Source organism: Eulemur rufifrons, chromosome 7 (genome assembly GCF_041146395.1).
Source record: "Eulemur rufifrons isolate Redbay chromosome 7, OSU_ERuf_1, whole genome shotgun sequence".
Taxonomy (NCBI): Eukaryota; Metazoa; Chordata; class Mammalia; order Primates; family Lemuridae; genus Eulemur; species Eulemur rufifrons.
The window spans coordinates 50,896,243-50,915,111 of NC_090989.1; the positions used below are offsets into that span (position 1 = coordinate 50,896,243).

Consider the following 18,869-nt stretch of genomic DNA (forward strand, 5'->3'; position numbering starts at 1 on the left):
TTTTCAATGTAACATCTTGCTTTTCCCCTCTCTCCAGGCCCTAGTAGCTCATAATCTAGGAATAAATCAGGATTTCCAAATAATCCTACAGTAATCCTAGAGAAATAATCATACATTATCATGATGCTTGCCAAGATGAAGCACTGTTCTGGATACCGTGGGAGATACATAAGGGTAGTGATTTTTGTTTTAAAAAAATTTACAATGAAACATTTAAAATGACATGTCTTATCACCAGTTTAAAAAGTGAACAGTATTTGAAAATTTTTGTTAACTGCCACATGAAAAGCCTTGATAAAAGCTATAGACAGAGGAAAAAGGGGCATTTTGGCTAGAATGATCAGAAAATGCTGAACCACAAATGGGCATGGGAGCAGGGTGGAAGCTTTAGCTATACCAGTAATAGGAAAGAGGATCTTCATAAACAGGAAATAGGAAAGTGAGAGGAAAAGGGCAGGTCAAAAGGCTGGCATGCAAAGGTAAATTTCAAGAACAGTGATTAGGCTAATCTGAAAAGAATATTAAAAGAGAATTTCAATCTATTTTTTCCAACAAAACTCCTTTAAAGACCTTAGAGAAACTTATCCCTCTTGGGGATTCTTTAAGTGACTTATAACTGGGAGTGGATTCCTACAATGGAGATAAAGGAAGCTTAGTAAAATGAAAGGAGTTCTGAACAGACCCAGGATTCTATTCCCACCCATGCCATCTCAATGGTCCTAGATAACTTTATACATAAGAGGAGATAATTTGGCTCATCGGGATTCTAAAAGTAGATATCAGAAATTGCTAGGGCACTATTTAACAATATACATGCACAGATCCCAACTGGTAAATTCAGTAGGTATTACATAAAGTCTGGGAATCTGTATTTAATAATCACTGCAGAGGATTAGCATGCATCTGCTCCATGGAATATACTGGAACACCACTAGATTAAATGCCTGTCAGATATTAGTGGTACATCTTGTGTTTAAAAAAAATGTGAAGAAAAAGAGTTGAGTGAGGTGGCTCACACCTGTTAATCTCAGTTACTTAGGAGGCTGAGGTGGAAGGATGGCTTGAGGCCAGTAGTTGGAGAATAGCCTGAGTAACATAGCAAGACCTTGTCTCTGGAGAGAAAAAAAAAAAAAAAATTTAAGAATTAGCCAGTCGTGGTGGCAAATGACTGTAGTTCCAACAACTCAGGAAGGGAAAGGAGGAGGAATCATTGAGCCTAGGAGTTCGAGGCTGCAGTGAACCACGATCACGCCATTGCACTTCAGCCTGGGGAACAGAGCAAGACCCTATCTCTATATTAAAAAAAAAAAAAAACCTAAAAACAATTTATTATATTTTAAAATTATTATATATACCAGACTACTGACATGAAATAGGAAATGTTAGTCTAATATCTTTAGCTATCAATCATTGACTATATAATATTAACATTTTATTTCCTTTAGAAGATCACAATGGTCAATAATTCATAAAGTATCACTGGCAAATATAGAGGAGAGAAGAAAACAGCAAAAAGAAGAAAATATTTAAGTTTAAAAATGCCAAGTTTCTAAGATTGCTGTGGAAGATTATATCAGCAATGCAAGAATTGGCAAACTTTTTCAATAACTGCCCAGACAGTAAATATTTTCAGCTTTGCAAACCATATAGTTTCTGTGGAACTATCTACCCCTGCCATTGTAGCTATAGACAATAAGTTAATGGCTCTGTGCCACTGAAAATTTACTTTCAGAAAGAAATACAGGCTAGATTTGGCCCACAGGCTATAGTTTACCAAGTGCTGATACAGTCAGGATAAATTATCAACTTTAAGACTTAGTTGCTTTATAAAAATGTAATTTTTCCACATGCATTTGCAAGGAGAACAAACTAAAATAAGAATGATACAGGAAAAAATACACAAAATTTGGTAAAGAGAACTTGTTTATTTATGACTTGCATCCATGCAAACCTATTTTAATCAGATAAATGAGACCTGGCTGACCAGCATGGAAATCTCTAGTTAAAGTTTTCGGAAATTTCTGGAAAAAGAAAAAACTCGACAGCTTCACATTTTGCTATGATCATAGAAAATCAGTATGTCCTATGAAAAACCTTTGGAATAAAAATTCAAGTGTTTTCGGCATCTGTAAAATAAGCTAATGTTTTATTTTCATTAACTATTTCAGAAAAAAATTCAGGTGACCTTTCTTATTTTCATAAAAGAAAAAAGAAAAAACTTCACTCATCTAGACAATTGAAAAGCTTAAAAAGTCACAGGCCACGTTTCTCTCTCTCTCTCACACACACACAGATTTACAGGAAAAGGTATGTATGATAAATAAAGCTTTAAATAAATAGTCCTCCTGAATTGAGCTATGAATACGAGTTGCCTTGCACAAAAAAAAAAAAAAAAAAAACCAGAAAGAAAAAAAAAGTTGCACTGACTGACCAGATGACATACAATATTAATTCTGGCTTAATGAAGAGGATAAAATAGCTCATTTTCATAACCATAAAATGTGCTAATTGTTCAAATGAGTCCTCCTGAAACAAAGTTGAAAAAGGCCTTACAATGCTGATACCCTTCACATGCCAACAGCTGCAGGCTCAGACTAGCCAAGTGATAATGAGACATCATTGAGAAATACATCACAGACAACTATATACACCCTCTGTCAAGTCATGTAACGTCCAATCAATTTAGCTTACCCACATAGAAAATGGAATTGGACCACCTGGCACTCACCTCTGGGGTGCAGACACTGATAACAAAGATAAATAATATCCTTATAACACGTAATTTTAATCTTCCTTACCTACTAAAACCAACTATTTGGGTCTAAACCTAACATTACAGCAGTCAAATTTTAAAAGAGAATGAGGTATTACTCAATGAAAAAGGAAGAAATCTTTTTCATTATCTTCTCGTTTACAGGATAACAAGCTTGAGATGAATCAGTCCAGTCTTGGTATATTTGTTCCTTCTAAGTATTTATTTTTTCTAGGATGCCAACAAGAATTTAAAAAGTTTACACTAAAAAGTTTACATTATTTTTCTGTACATCACATTATTTCATATATATGTGAGATTTCTAATATATATTAGATATATCACAGACATACATTATTATATATATTAGAATGGCAGAACCCAAGATTTTGAGTTTATTAACAATCCAAAATAGTGTCATAATATCCTTACTCTTACGTAGCTTTCAAAATCCAGAACTTAAGGACACAATTATGGTTTCTAAGGAAGAACTGAGCATACATGTGCTGGAAGAAAATCTTCTGTGGGGTCTCTCATATGTTTTCATGTCTTGTGACTGACCATATACTGACTGCCTTAGTCTGAGACTATCCTTTCAGGAACATCTGTATAGCAAACAGCCTTAAATGAGAGAGACAGTGTCTCCCTCTGGAAAAAAGGTGGTTTATTGTCCAATGCAGTAAGATAATGTCTCCTTCCAGGGCAAAGGTCGGGTAGGTTTACTGGTAGGCAAGAGGTTCTTCTGTAACAAAAGCCACTACACATGCAGGAGTCTCCTGGCCTTTATACGACCCTCTGGGAACTGGAGATGGGCGACCTGGCACAAGCAATGCTACCCTGACTGATGCTATTACTGCTCTGACTAATAAGCAGTCCTTTTTTTCCTGACTGAAGATTGTCCTCTCTTCTAACATATATGAAAGTGTGGTGAATCCTCTTTGAACTCTCCACAGTTCTTGACAATATACTTTTAAAGAAATAGCACCACAAGACATAAATAAATTGTATCTGTGGATATCTGGCCATCTCTTTTAATAGTTACCATAGACTAACCAAACACCCTTTCACACTCTCTTTTCTCCTTTGCCTTCCTTTTACTATAGAGGCCAAAATTTAAATTTTTCAATATACCAGCCATTTTTGTAATCAGGGGTGACCCAGTAACCTAATAAGGCCTAAGAGAAATCTGCTCGAGGAAGCAAGTGGGTGGAAGGGCTCTGGGTCAGCTTTTTGATCCAAGAAAAAAAAGAGGACAGATACCTGTGGTGCTGCCCTTCCCCTTCCCTCTGTCTTACAGCCTTAAACAATATGGCACTGCAACGAGACTTACACAACTACGAAGGGAACAGAATGAAGACAAAACCCAACTAAGGAAGCAGATGACAAAGCCAAAAAGAGACTGGGTCTCTGCCAGCATTTTTGAAAAATATATATCTATATATATGCAAACTACTGTTAGGTAGGTATTGTTACTTTTAGCCAAATATATTCCCAACTGATACAACTTATATATTCAATTTGTGTTGATTAAACACTTTTAAATTATTATTGTCCAAAAATTAGATTAATACTTTTGCCAAGGGTTGGTAAACTACTGCTCACAGGCCAAATTTAGTCTGGCACATGTTTTTATAAATAAAGTTTTATCAGAACACAGTCATGCCAATTAATTTATAGACTGTCTACGTCTACTTTCCTACTACAGAGACAGAGTTAACTAGTTGCCAGAGACCATCTGGCAAAATCTAAAATATTTATTAATACTATCTGACTCTGTACAGTTTGCCAACCCCTGGTTTAAACCATTCAACATGCCACTTTCAGAAACAATCATTTACTATTTTTAAACTAAAATCCTTAAACTGATTTCCCAAAATTTGATTTGAAATGATACTCATTATAATACTTTATATTTTAATATTAAAGACAGAATGTGAATGTGGTGTAGCCTTCTGTATGCTACCAACATGGAAAACACTTCCCACCTCTTTTTATTTGCAATAGAGAAAACCTTGTAAACAGATTTAATGATGATGATGTAAGTCATGACTAAATATTTTCCTTAATCCTCCAGAGTTTATCACAAAATGAAAGAATAAAACAGTGATTCTTAAGGGATAATCAAGGCTACTAATATCATAAATTTTAGTTAAATATACATATTTATATTATTAATGATTTCTAAAGGGAATTTTATACATTAAAATCAGTAAGAATGTCATATTATAACAAGGTATTTATACATTCATCTTTGTCAACAAATTTAAAAATTTCTTATTGGTAAATATAGAATTCACCATGTTTTTCAATATATGCATAACAATTAATAAATTCACCATACATTTTATTACACACCTGAGAAAAAATTACAAAAATTATTTGAGCTGCAGACCTTTCCAAAAAGTAATTTTAAGTTATTTTGTTTGGTTTTATATTCTATTGAGCCAAGTTTTTCACACTTTCAGTTTCAACTTTCTTCCCCTCCTTTAGTATAAACGTACACTGCCAAATTTGGTGATCATTATGGATTGAATTGTGTCCCTTTAAAAGATATGTTGAAGTCCTATCTAACCTCAACCCTACATGTGAATGTGACTTTATTTGGAAATAGTGTCTTCGCAGATATAATGAAGTTAAGATGGGGTCATTAAGGCAGGCCCTGTTCCAAAATCACTAGGGTCCTTACAAGAGGGAAATCTGGACACGAATACACACACACAAAGGAGAACATCATGTGATGACAGAGGCAGAAATTGAAGTTATGCCACAAGCCAAGGAATGCCTGAGGCTACCAAAAACTGAAAGAGACATAGAGCATCCTACCCTAAAGGGTTCAGAAGGAGCAGGGCTCTCTCTTGTTGAAGCCATCCAATTTGTGGTACTTTGTTATATGTCAGACCAAGGAAACTAATACAGTCACACATTTATGATTACATGTGAAAGTGGTACATTTTAATTACATGATCAGATGTTCAAAGTAATACATTTCAATAACATATATAAATCATCATTCAGTTTAATCTGTTCCTCAATGGTTCTACCAAACAAGATAGCCCTGTCCCTCTTTATTACTTTAATCTATAAAGGGCACTTTTCCTACTGACCTCATATGTGTGTCCTGCTATAATTAGCACACGTATAAACAATTGATATGTAAATATAGACTCAAACAAGAACTCATGCTCAATGAGTTTAAAGAGACAAAAGATTAATATTAAAAACATTTAGAAAACTGAATACTTTTTACTTCAAAACAGTCAGACATGAGTACTATTTTACACCCTACCCAATTAGCACTGAATGTTAATCTGTTTGGATTCCTGGAAACTTCACTTCTTTGTTAAATCACTGAAAAATAAGACTCTTCTTGGGCTAGATTTCCAAGCACTCCTCAGGCTATAGGATTATCGCTTCAGCTTGTCTGTTTTATAAACAGACTTTAATTTAGTTTTGTAAGAAACTGCCAAAGGAGCTTTCTCTAACTAAATAACAAATCTGCCACTTGAAAGACATCATTCATCAACCTTACTTTGTGGGAGTATTATTATTATGAAACTAAAAACAGGCATTCTTTCTTGACTACTTCTGGATTTTAATTATCAAATTTTAATGTCACCAGATATTTACTGAAAGGAAAACATCAACTTTAATAAGTTACCTAAGACTGAAAAACATAAAAGGTATTCAACCATAAAGCCAAGTTCACTTGAATCTTGTGAATTTGCTTACTGTCTTATAAAACACAATGGTTATCATTCTCAGAAATTTATAAACATTTAATAAACTCTAATCTGTGGGGAAATTTCCCAACTTTAAAATCCAAATATCATGTGCATATAGTATATAATCTGACATGGAAGAAATTAAAGTAAGTTACAATAAATTTTAATTACTAATAAACCAGAAGTTAGGGACTAAATGGTATCAGCATAGGGTTTTTATAAAGTACATAAGTAAAATAAGCAGCAAATAAATGAATTACATGTTAACATTTTATTAAAATTTAAGAAACTAATAGTGGAATTCATTTTCAATTACATCTGAATAATTTTGTTTTCTTTTGCATTTTGAAAACACATAGAAAAGGAAATTACTGGGAGAAAAACCTCTTTTACTTTTCACTTAAACAAAAAATTAACAAGAAAATTATATTGTATTTAGTTAGCTAAGCAGCAGGGTGCATTTGGCCAAATACACAGAGCCATAAAGTCCTTAACAGTCAAAGATTCTACAAGCTCTCACCTGTCCACTCTAACAGACTCCCTTTGTTTAACTTCGAGAACATTTGTCTAAATAACTTTCTTGTGGCCTCTACTTTCATGATGTGTTAAAGAAATGAGTCCCTTCATTCCCAAACTCTAGAAAAATCTATTCACATTTCTCAGATCTTTGAAATATACATATAAACATTCTTATCAACACTAAACTTTTTATTCATTTATGATAATTTAATCTCAGGAATATTTTCAAATTTTTTAAAGAAAATTCCCTTTCCTACCTGGCAAACATGTTTCCACATGAGACGACTGACTATTATTATTTGTCTTCTGGATACAAGTTAAAAATGATTATTTTGAAATATCAAAAATTAATGTTTTAATTCTTTTAGTTTTCCTTGTAAAAGGAAAAATGCCTAGAATACAAATATAGAAAAAATTTAAAGAGGAACTATGCTTACATCAAAATACTTGTGTTCAAAAGAAATTAGTAGCCTATTTTGATTTACTTGGAAATCATATTTTTCTACTTACAATTTATCCCTTGTCCTCATGAAACTCAAAATAATTGCAATCTTCACCAGTAGTAAACAAAAAAGCAGGAAGATTAATTTTTAAAATGTAAAATTATTTTCTAAATGAATAGAAACCATTCCCTTTCGTGCATCGTTAAATACATATTTCATAGAATGGAAGACATTCAATACAGTAAAATTTATTTATAAAAGAAAGACAAAACCTCCCTAAGATTAATTCTCTTACAAATGATTATTATAATAACAAAACAATATTTTTACTAGAAACTACTACTGAATTTGAAAAATTGCTTAATAGACTGAGGTAGCAACAGTAGTATTTAGTCTAAAACAATGGAATCTTTATTTTATAATTTTGAACATCTGAGGTGAAAACATTATGAATAGCCAGAAAATAATTTAAAAACTGAAAAATGTAGATTGGAGTCAGGAAACCAACCAAAGTTACAAAGAACACTGGGAGGAGAAATGGCATCAGACCATAAGATTTCTTGGCTTCACATCTCTGTACTAAGTTAAACAGCACTCTTTCTTCATTTTCTTCTCACAATATACAAAGCTGTCTATGAGAAAATGTGGCATTTAATGGAGCATTATAAGCAAGGCCATTAACCTGTGAGATCCAGTAATTACTTCTTTTAAAGCCCAAATTGTTCATACAGGTCAATCTTTTTATATGGTGAACTGGAAACCCATGAGGAATTTTAAAACTACTTCAATGACCATATAATTAACATGTATTTGTATTTATACAAATTTAAGCATTTAAATTAATACTACATTATTCTTTTCCCAAAGCAATGATGTCACACAGTAACATATGAGGAAAGCAAGGTTTGTTTTTAGCTTTGTGTTCTGTTGTTGCTCGTTATTGTTGTATCTATTGTTTTTTATTCAACTTTTAACTATGTTTCTTTAATATATCAGTTCCAAAATGTTTTTGGTACACTATTTTATAAATTACAACATAGGTATAAACAGCAAGCAGAGTGACTTGTAGTTCTTTAAGAACAAAGGCAAGTTATTAACACAGCAGATTATATATTTTTCTTTATTCAGCCAAATAGTCAATGGAGAAAAAGATTTTTGCCTGATGCTTCTGAAGAATTTTAAAGAAAGGCTCACCTCTTCAAGGATAAATTTTACTATGTCAATATACTTTTATACTAAATCTTAATCTGTATGAATATTTTCATATAAAACATGTAGTGAACACTCTCCACACCACACAAACATACACACACTACACACACACATACACACACACACACACACACACACAGAGACTATTTTGTCAAGATGCTGATTTGTTTTCTACAACACTGGTACATAAGAAATGATTCAGGGGCTCTGAAATGACTTTAATAATAAGACAACATCTATGTTTTCCGCTCTGGCATGAATTTTTTTAAAGCTTTTATTTTCTTCACAGTTTATCAAAGGCAGAGCTATTTTTTCCACCTCGGTTGACTTTTGGTTTTGTTTCAGTGGTTGTCTAGCAGAGTGTGGGAGGGGAAAATGGGTTGTAGCACCCTGGCAGCTCACTCAAGCAGTTCTAAAATAGGGAAAATCTAAAAGTCCTTAGGCCATCATCTCTGGGTGTCTAAAAAGCATACCATCCAACACAAGGCCTTGAAGGGCAGCTGATTATGCATACTTTTCAGCTGAAAGAATAAAGTTAACTGTTAAAAGGTTCAATTGATGAAACTGCCAGTCAAATCACAGAAAAGTGTCTCTTGTAAATCATACAGTTGTCAGCAATAACTACCTTCCCATCCATTTTGACTTTTGCCACTAAAATTTTAAGCAGTATGATATAAAGTTTCTCCTTTTCTCTGTGCTTCAAACTATAGACTTCTCCACATGTTCCCTACTTCCTCTCCCCACATACACACACACATGCAAACTATGCTTGCCAGAAATCACTGAATTACTCTTCCCAGAAATGCCAGCTCAGAATGGTTTAGAAACCCAGCTGGAGAGGCACCAACTTGGTGCGAGGTTCAACTGTTTATAGAAAAAAAAGAAAATAACTTGGGAAAAGTGATACAAGAGAGGAGGTTTTCTGTAACAGTCGGGGAGGCATGCAGCCTGCTCATGCCTTTCCTCCACCAAAAATCATTACCCTGCCCACTCTGAAGGCAAGAGGCTTTCACTATGCCCTAAATATCCATTTCAGTAGCAAATACATTTATCTAACTATAATTTCTCCCTCTTTTCTCTACACAGAACCTAGGTCACTAGAAAATATATTGAGTGCCAGTCATTTAATTTACTTTTCTGTTTATTATTATATTTATTACATTTATGTAAAATTGCATTAAAAATTCTGGCTACTCATTCTTTAACAATCAATTAAAATAGAGCCAGTTCAGAAATTATGCCTGATTTTATTTTCCCATTTACCCTTATATTAATATTTAAAATGAATCCACAGAGAAGTTTATTGTTGACACAACAGAGATGCAGGAACATTAAAATAAACATTTTGGGCTGTGAGAGGTGGCTCACGCCTGTAATCCTAGCACTCTGGGAGGCCGAGGAAGGAGGATTGCTTGAGCTCAGCAGTTGGAGACCAGCCTGAGCAAGAGCGAGACCCCGTCTCTACTAAAAATAGAAAGAAATTAGTGAAACAACTAAAAATAGAAAAAATTAGCTGGGCATGGTGACACATGCCTGTAGTACCAGCTACTCGGGAGGCTGAGGCAGAAGGATTGCTTAAGCCCAGGCGTTTGAGGTTGCTGTGAGCTAGGCTGATGCCACGGCACTCTGGTCTGGGCAACAGAGTGAGACTCTGTCTCAAAAAAAAAAAAAAAAAAAAAAAAAAAAAATTTGATTCATGTATTCATCCAGCACCATTTTCTTCAATAAAGTACAGAATCACTTGAGGAATACTGATTTAGTTGATGATCTCCAAATTACTGTTACTATTATTACTGGCCTTCATTTTTAGTTTAGTAATGCTAATGTCCCTAGTGAACTATTTATAGAATAAAAGATTGTCTTAAGAATTTGTAATATTCCCAATAACCAATGTGTTATACATGCTAGGTAGAGTCATTTTACTACACAGTATACTCTGTTGTCTAGCTACCATGAAAACATGCCACAAAAATTCTTTGATGTTCTGTAGAGCAAAATGTCTCAGAGTCTTATGTACAATAGCACACTTTAGATTCAATTTGCATTTGGAATACTAAGGGAACCTAGAAGTGAATGTGTACAAATATATCACTAGCAGAAAAAACATAATTCAAAACTCTGTGTCCTTGTTATGCTAAACCAAGACTGGTGCATTATGAATTATGATTACATATTTATCACATCTAAGTTTTGCATAAACACAGCTGGCCACAGAACACTATCAACAAGGATGACAGGAAAATCTAATTAGTGATATGCTATACCAGCACAGAAACTATTAATAAATTTTGTCTTAGGATTGAATTTAGGACAGTGAACAAAAGTCACTTGGACACTTAAAACACAGACAAGAATTCACAAAATTTACAGAGTGTCCTCATCACAATCAGTCAACAGTATGAAATCTATCATCATCTATGTAAATTTATACACAATCAACCAAAATTTTAAAGTTCTCCATGAAATGCTTCCACATAAGAATGCAAAAATATCAAAATGAACAAATAAGATGGTAATTATAAGACGTCTACTAAGTTGAAAAATGTTTCACGTCTCCACAGAAGATGTAAAAGTGGATTATAAGTTTACCATATCATATATTATTACATCCCATTAAAACACTACATCCACTCAAATTCCTAGACCAAAGAATTACACATCTCATCAATGTCCTAACAACCTAAAAAGTAAAATTTAATGGATGACTCAGATGGATCAGGAAGGATTTCATGACTACTAAAATTTGAATAAGAATTATAAAGATATTTATAAAACAACTTATTTTTATTAAGTCAATGGCAGAAATACAAAGTGGGAAATAAAATTTTAACATAGACATCTGGCTTCCCAAAACACTACCCATTCTTGAAAAGTCTGCAAGAATAAGCAATTACTATATTTCTCTACCTTACTTCAGGTACCATGTAGCAATTCAAATTCTCCTTGATAGTCCTGAAGAGTCTTAGAACTTTAAAGCTAAAGGGCAACTGGAAGATTCACCACCCTCAAGATGTGTAAACTGCGGTCCAAGAATATTAAGTGATGAGCCTTGTTAATTGATGGCTAGACTTTTATGAGAAGGGTAGGGTTCATCACTAATTTACAGAGCAAATTACAGATGCATAAACATTTATGCCATGGTACATCTGACAGACAGTTTTTCTGTTTAAATTTGACTGTTTTATGTGCTCTTGTATTTGCTTAGCCAGAATTTATAGACAACTTTAGAGTCCACATACCTAGATAACTAAATTTTCTATTATACAACGCTATGCTATATTAGACTAAATGAGGCTAGTTTTTCTGACCTGAAAGAGGTTTTCCTATATGTAAGAAAACTAAAATCCAGGGAGGTTAAGTGTCAACTAAAATTAAACTAATATGTTAAGATATTATATATTTTAATTAATATTGGTTTTCCAATTTGAAAATCTAAATAGACTATCACTATCAGTTTGTATTCTAGATATAGTTAAAATATTCCCAGAAATAGAAAACTCTATCATTTTCCTTATTTGGTTTAAGACAGCTCATGAAAATTAACACAAAAATAGCTGAACAACAAATTCTAACAAGGAATCCCTAAATAAAGACTCTGACTATAAAATGAGGATTTGGTTGATGTCACTTCCATCTTTGTCACCTCAGTCCAATTTCACACATCAAAATACAGAGGTTGAAGCTGTATCTCCCACCCTCATCTATCACACACACAGATCCAATCAAACTGTATCTTAAAGACACTGTCTCCAATACCAAATGGTAGCATGGATGTGGAGCCCCAGTAACTCTCATTCATTGCTGGTGGGAATGCAAAGTGGGACAGCTACTTTGGAATACAGTCCAGGAGGTTCTTACAAAGCTAAACATACGCATTCTGTACAATTGGTAGGTATTTACTCAAAAGAGATGAAAGCTTAAGTCCACACAAATACCTGCATACAAACATTTGTAACAACTGTATACATAATTGCCAAAACTTGGAAGCAACCAAGATGTTCTTCAACACATGAGACGAAAATAGAACAATAGATATCATAAAGTAGCATAAAAAATGAGTTATCAAGCTATGAAAAGACATGAAGGAACCATAAATGCATATTGTTAAGTTAAAGATCCAATCTGAGAAGCTACATATTGCATGAGCCCAACTATACGATATTGCAAGGAAGGCAAAACTGTAGAGACAGAGGTTCAGGAGTTCAGAGTGCAGGGGGTGATGAATAAATGGAGAAGGCGGCATTTTTAGAGCACTGAAACTATTCTATTTGATACTGTAATAGTAGATAAATGACATGATGCATTTATGAACCACAGAACAGTACAACACAAAGACTGAACCCAAGTTTCTTTAATAATACTGTATCAATATTGGTTCATCAGCTGTAAGAAATGTACCACACTAATGCAAGATGTGAACAGGACAAACTGTGAGGCAGAGGGGATTTATGGGAACTCTCTGTACTTTCTGAATAATTTTTCTGTAAACTAAAACTGCTCTAAAAATAAAATCTACCAAAAAAGAATACTGTCTCATAAACTAGCTATTATCATAAATAAATTTATGTAAAACTATTAAGTAATGTTAAAAACAAATACAGTTATGCAACATAATGACATTTCAGTGACCAACAGACAGTACACAGATGGTGATCCCAAAGATTATAATGGAGCTGAAAAATTCCTATAGCCTAGCGATGTTGCAGCCCTTAAAATGCATTACTCATAAATTTGAGGTGATTCCTGTGTAAACAAATCTACTGTGCTACCAACCGTATAAAAGCACAGCACATACAATTAGGGACAGTACATAATACTTGATAATGATAATAAAGGACTATGTTACTGGTTTATGAATTTACTATATTATATAGTATGTATATACTATACTTTTTATTGTTATTTTAGAGTACTCCTTCTACTTATTTAAAAAAAAAAATGTAACTTTAAAACAGCCTTCAGCAGGTCCTTCAGGAAGTATTTGTTATCAGAAGATGACAGCTCCATGCCTGTTATTTCCCCTGAAGACCTTCCAATGGGACAAGATGTTGAGGTAGAAGACCATTGTACTCATGATATTCATTCTGTTTAGGCTTAGGCTAATGTGTGTGTTTCTGTCTTAATTTTAAACAAAAAAGTTTAAAAGGTAAAAAAAAATTAAAAATAGGAAACAGCTTAAAGGATGATATAAAGAAAGAAAATATTTTTGTTCAGCTGTACAATGTGTGTTTCAAGCTAAGTATTATTACAAAACAGTAAAATACTTAAAAAAAATAAAATAAAACTTTATGAAGTGACCACAGCTAAGGTTAACTTATTATTGCAGAAAGAAAAATTTTTTTATAAATTTAGTGTAGCCTAAGTGTACAGTGTTTATAAAGTCTACAGTAGTGTACAGTAATGGCCTAGGCCTCCACATTCACTTACCACTCACTCACTGACTCATCCAGAGCAACTTCCAGTCCTGCAAGCTCCATTCATGTTAAGTATCCTATACAAGGTATACCATTTTATATCTTTATACCATATTTTTACTGTATGTTTTCTATGTTTAGATAGACAAATACCATTATATTCAGTTGCCTACAGTATTCAGTACAGTAACAAGCTGTACAGGTTTGTAACCTAAGAGCAATAGGTTATACCATATAGCGTAGGTGCATAGTAGGCTATATCACCTAGGTTCGTGTAGGTATACTTTATGACGTTCCCACAGTGATGATATCACCTAAAGAGACATTTCTCGGGGTATATCCTCATTGTTCAACAACACAGTATTGTATACAAAGTGAATGGCATTTTCCCCAAAACAATTACACAGTAACATTTATGTTAACTGTGAGGCAAAAAGCAACATAAATGGCCTTAACAACTAAGAAAAAAGATCTGAAACAGTCTTACCTGTCCTGTGACTGTTCTTCATACATCCTTTCCTTGCCTTCTTTAAAGAGTCTTATTGCCCGTTTTGACTTTTTCATTAGACTATCAATGTAGATTTTAAAATATTCATTCTCACTGAGTTGAGCAAGTTTCTGGTTGTCATCATATTTACTCAATATAAGTCGCAAATGCTGATATGTATCAGGTAAAATATCAAGTATGTATGGTGGGCTATTTTTCAACTGAAGTTTGGGATTTTGGCACAATCTTACCTAAAAAAGACAATAATAAAGTATTTTTATATAAACCATAATATTTTCTTTCACTTGAAAATGAGAAATTTATAAAACCGTCTCCTATTTCTTCATTTTCCATAACATAAATTATAATATTAAATTGTTATCTCCAATTTACTAAGAGCTGGCAAATACATTTTTCTTAAAACAATTAAATCTTTTTCTTTGTTCCTCCCATTCAGTCTTTTCATATCCTTTCACCCCTTTAAGTTTTAATTTTTCTACAATATCCCATGTGCATAGCTTAACAGAACTACAGTATATTGCTCACTGTATACCACTGATAGTCTTTTTTTAAATAAAAATGAGGAAATGAGCCTTTTCTGTTAGCAACCAATGTCTACCATTTAAACATTATTTTGCTACATTAAACTTCTAGCTAAAGCTCTCTCATAGATTTTAATTAATGTTTTGGTGTACTGTTCCTGAACCCTGAGGAGAATTAAAAAAGAGGTGCAATTTTAATAACCAAGTTATTAAGTAGTAAATGGGTGTCAGGTCCGAACGGGTTTTTTCCACCTCCCATATTGTCTACCACGCCTATAAATACGTGGTATATAACTGTTCAGTCATTCCATCAGGTGCCACCCAAATACAGGGGTATTCAGGGCTCCCCACATAACTAAAGATTCCCTCTGCCAGCAAGAAAAGGTCTTATTTTCAACTACTGTATTCACTTCTACATGTTAATGTGATTTAGCCCAGAGTAATTAAGCCTATTGCATTCTCACCCTTCCAAATAGGGTATAATGAACCCTCCAAATAAATAATTTTTAAAATAAAATCATTGGTAATTGCACAAGAGCACACATAACATAATGGTGCAACACTCTTACAAAAGGCTAAATGTAAACATAAAGGCAGATTTCCCAAGAAGCTATAGAAGCATAAGCTTCTGGGTCCCCTGGATACATGGGCCTTTTATAAGGCTATAGTTACATTTTTTTTTTTTGGTAAAATTTTCAAGAGCAAGATATTTTAAACAAAATTGGTTAAAATTTCTGTCTTTTCCAGTATGCCTTCCCTTCTCCGTCACTTCTGTAAATAGCTTAATTATTGTCAACAGTCCCAGTAAAAGTAAAATAAGTCAGGCACAGAAATATACTGTATAAATTCACATATGCACAGAATCTACAAAACAAAAAACAAACAAAAAAAAAATAACCACATAAACAGAAATAGGGAGAAGAATGGTAGTTTCCAGGGCAAGGAGAGGAAAGAAATGGAGAGAAGTAGGTCAAAGTGTACAAATTTGCAGTTATGTAGGATTATAAGTCTGGAGCTCTAATACATAGCATGAGGACTATCGTTAAATATACTGCACTGTATACTGAAAATATGATAAGAGAATGGATTTTAAGTACTCTTACCACAACAAAAAGGTAATTATGGGAGGTGACAAATATGTTAATTTGTTTGACTATAGTAACCATTTCACTATGTATGTGTATATATCAAAATATCATGTGGTATATCTTAAATATATACAATAATTTTTTTTTAATTTTAAGACAAGTTTTAAAAAGAATGGTTTCAAGAATACTTCAAGTGCCGATAATACTAACTAGCCTACCATAGGATCAGTAAGGTCCAATTCAAATCTGATAATTGTCTGATGGTACCCAAGACTGGAAGTATATGTGGGCAACGAAAGAGAATCAAAGTGTGAGATTGTACAGAGCCAAAAAGTAGTCTAATAAATGGATGAACTGGTTGATACACAATTTTTTACACAAATAATTTGATTATATTATTTCCCTTATTTTTATAATTGGACCCAACATGTACCAAGTATTCAAATTAATAAGCCAAAGGTATAGGGTTAATTTAAATGAAAGAATATTATTTTCATCTCCAAGAAATTTCTTGGAAAGGGAAGATGGCATCTCATTTATTAAATAATACCAAATATTTACAAAAGTATAGTTAAAAGGGCTGATAAAGCTTTTTTATCCCTTTTTTATGTTTGTAATACATTTATATAATCAGAAAAGCTCATTCAGCCTTAAAGATTAAGTCCCAAATATGTCAATGATTTAATAAATCCTGGCTGAAATAGGATATGTTTTTTTCAATACATTAAATCAAAAGATACTACCACAAGTATGCATAAATTTCAAGAATATTGGCCACCAACATCATACAGCAGGCACAGTTTAATTTCAGCAATGTAAAACTTGGTACATGTCACAGATTGGTAAATTATTAACTTGTAGTCAGGGGACCAGGAAGCTTCAAATTCATTTCTTCCACTGGTGAATTTTTTAACTGATAAATAAAAAAAAATTCTCTCATGTACTTTTTTCAGACATTCCAAATAACTGCTCTTTCACAGATAATTTTAAGTTTTACAAATATTTAATTCACTATTCTCTACCTGACCTTTGCCTAATTTGCTTTATTCAAAATTGTAATTTCATGTGAGAATTAAAATTGTTTAACTATAATACTATATATCAGGTACTGAGCTTAGTGCCAGGAAATTACAGATGACTAGAACATACTTCCTGACTCAAGGAGCCTGGCAGAAGAGACCTAGTTCTCTATAATTAACTTAGGAACAATGTAATTCTTCCTCTAAGGGATCTTAGGAAAGATCCCGTCCAATCCATTCATTTCCAGGTTAAAAAGCTAAGAACTACAAAGATTAAAGCACTATTTAAAAAATCATTAATCCAACACAAGAGCCTGAATCTTCTGAATCTCCGGGTGATCTTCTTTCTAACTATATCACAATTTAATTAGAATTAGTCATATAATTAATGATCCATGCTAAACTCGTTTACATTTTTATATTATTTCATTTGCAAATTTACATGAACTTTAGGACCCATTTGTTAATTCGACAAACATTCATATGTCAGACATTGTTTCAGGCCCTAGGGAACACAGGAATAAATCACAGACCTGCCCTCAAGGAGCTGTCTCCTGGGAAAGATTGGTAGCTTAAGAAAGAATTATAGGAGAATTTAGTGCCGTGATAGAGGAGAGCTCAAAGTGCTACAGGAGCAAAGCAGCAGCTCACTCACATCCATATAAGAATGTCAAGAAAAGCAAACCTAAAATTGCCAAAAGGAGTATTCTAGGGCAGGCAAAAGTTGTGCAAAGGCTTAAAAGGCACCAGAGAATAAAGCACATTAAGAGTAAATGCAGTTATTCTAAAAGGTGGGAGCATAGGAAAGCTGTGAGTGAGTGGTACAGGAGATCTGAAATAGGCTGAAGTCAGTTCATTAAGGCTCTGTAGGCTACACTGTTTTCTAAATTTGCACCTGGGAAAGTGCAACATACAATACTGAACTACCATAAGCCACTGAGCGTGCAGTTCATCAGTTGGATTACTATTAAACCCTGTGATTTATGACAGCTCCCACTGAAAATGAATAACCCTACATCAGGACTATGACTTCTAAGCAGGTCAAATTCAATTCCATTCAATAAATATTTATTGAGTGCCTGCTATGTGCAAGGAACTGCAAAAGCCAGGGAAAGAAAAATTGCTTTTCTAAAAGCAGTATATTAAGGAGAAAATCAAACTCACCACAAGGTTCAAGTTCAGATTCACATGCCTTACACCTCTTATAGAAATATCTAAATCGCTCCCTAGAATGAAAGTTGGTGCCAACACAGAAGAGCTTTCATAAAGAACAAATCTGTAGTCACATTATACAATGATTAACTTTATAGGGCACCGATTGGTACATAAAAGAATTGGTTCATTAGCAATATTAGTCTTTTCTTTTGAAGGAAAAGGCAAAGCATTTATTACTGGAATTAGGCTGAAATTCCATTATGTCATTGACTCAAAGGATTTGGAAATCATGGAGACCAACTCTCTCATTTGGACATGACAATACTAAAACACAGAAACGGAATCTAGCTAACATTACTGTTCAGAACCCTGATACCTGGACTTAAGAATCAGGCATTCTTTCTGTGCTAACACACAACTGACTCTTGTATTTGTTTAAATGTACTAAAGATTTTTAAGGAGATGCTGTCCGTACATGCAGTGTGCATTGTTTCACAAAAATAAAAATATATAATT

General features: G+C 33.3%; 1 protein-coding gene across 3 annotated transcripts in view; it reads right to left on the bottom strand.

The window, feature by feature from the left end:
- The window catches only part of CBLB (Cbl proto-oncogene B), a 194,905-nt gene that overhangs the window by 166,920 nt on the left and 9,116 nt on the right, over nucleotides 1-18,869 (bottom strand). For all 3 annotated transcript variants that reach the window (XM_069472571.1, XM_069472573.1, XM_069472572.1), the window contains one exon: nucleotides 14,550-14,800. In XM_069472571.1, coding sequence (XP_069328672.1) covers nucleotides 14,550-14,800 — 251 coding nt within the window. The remainder of the gene's footprint in view (nucleotides 1-14,549; nucleotides 14,801-18,869) is intronic.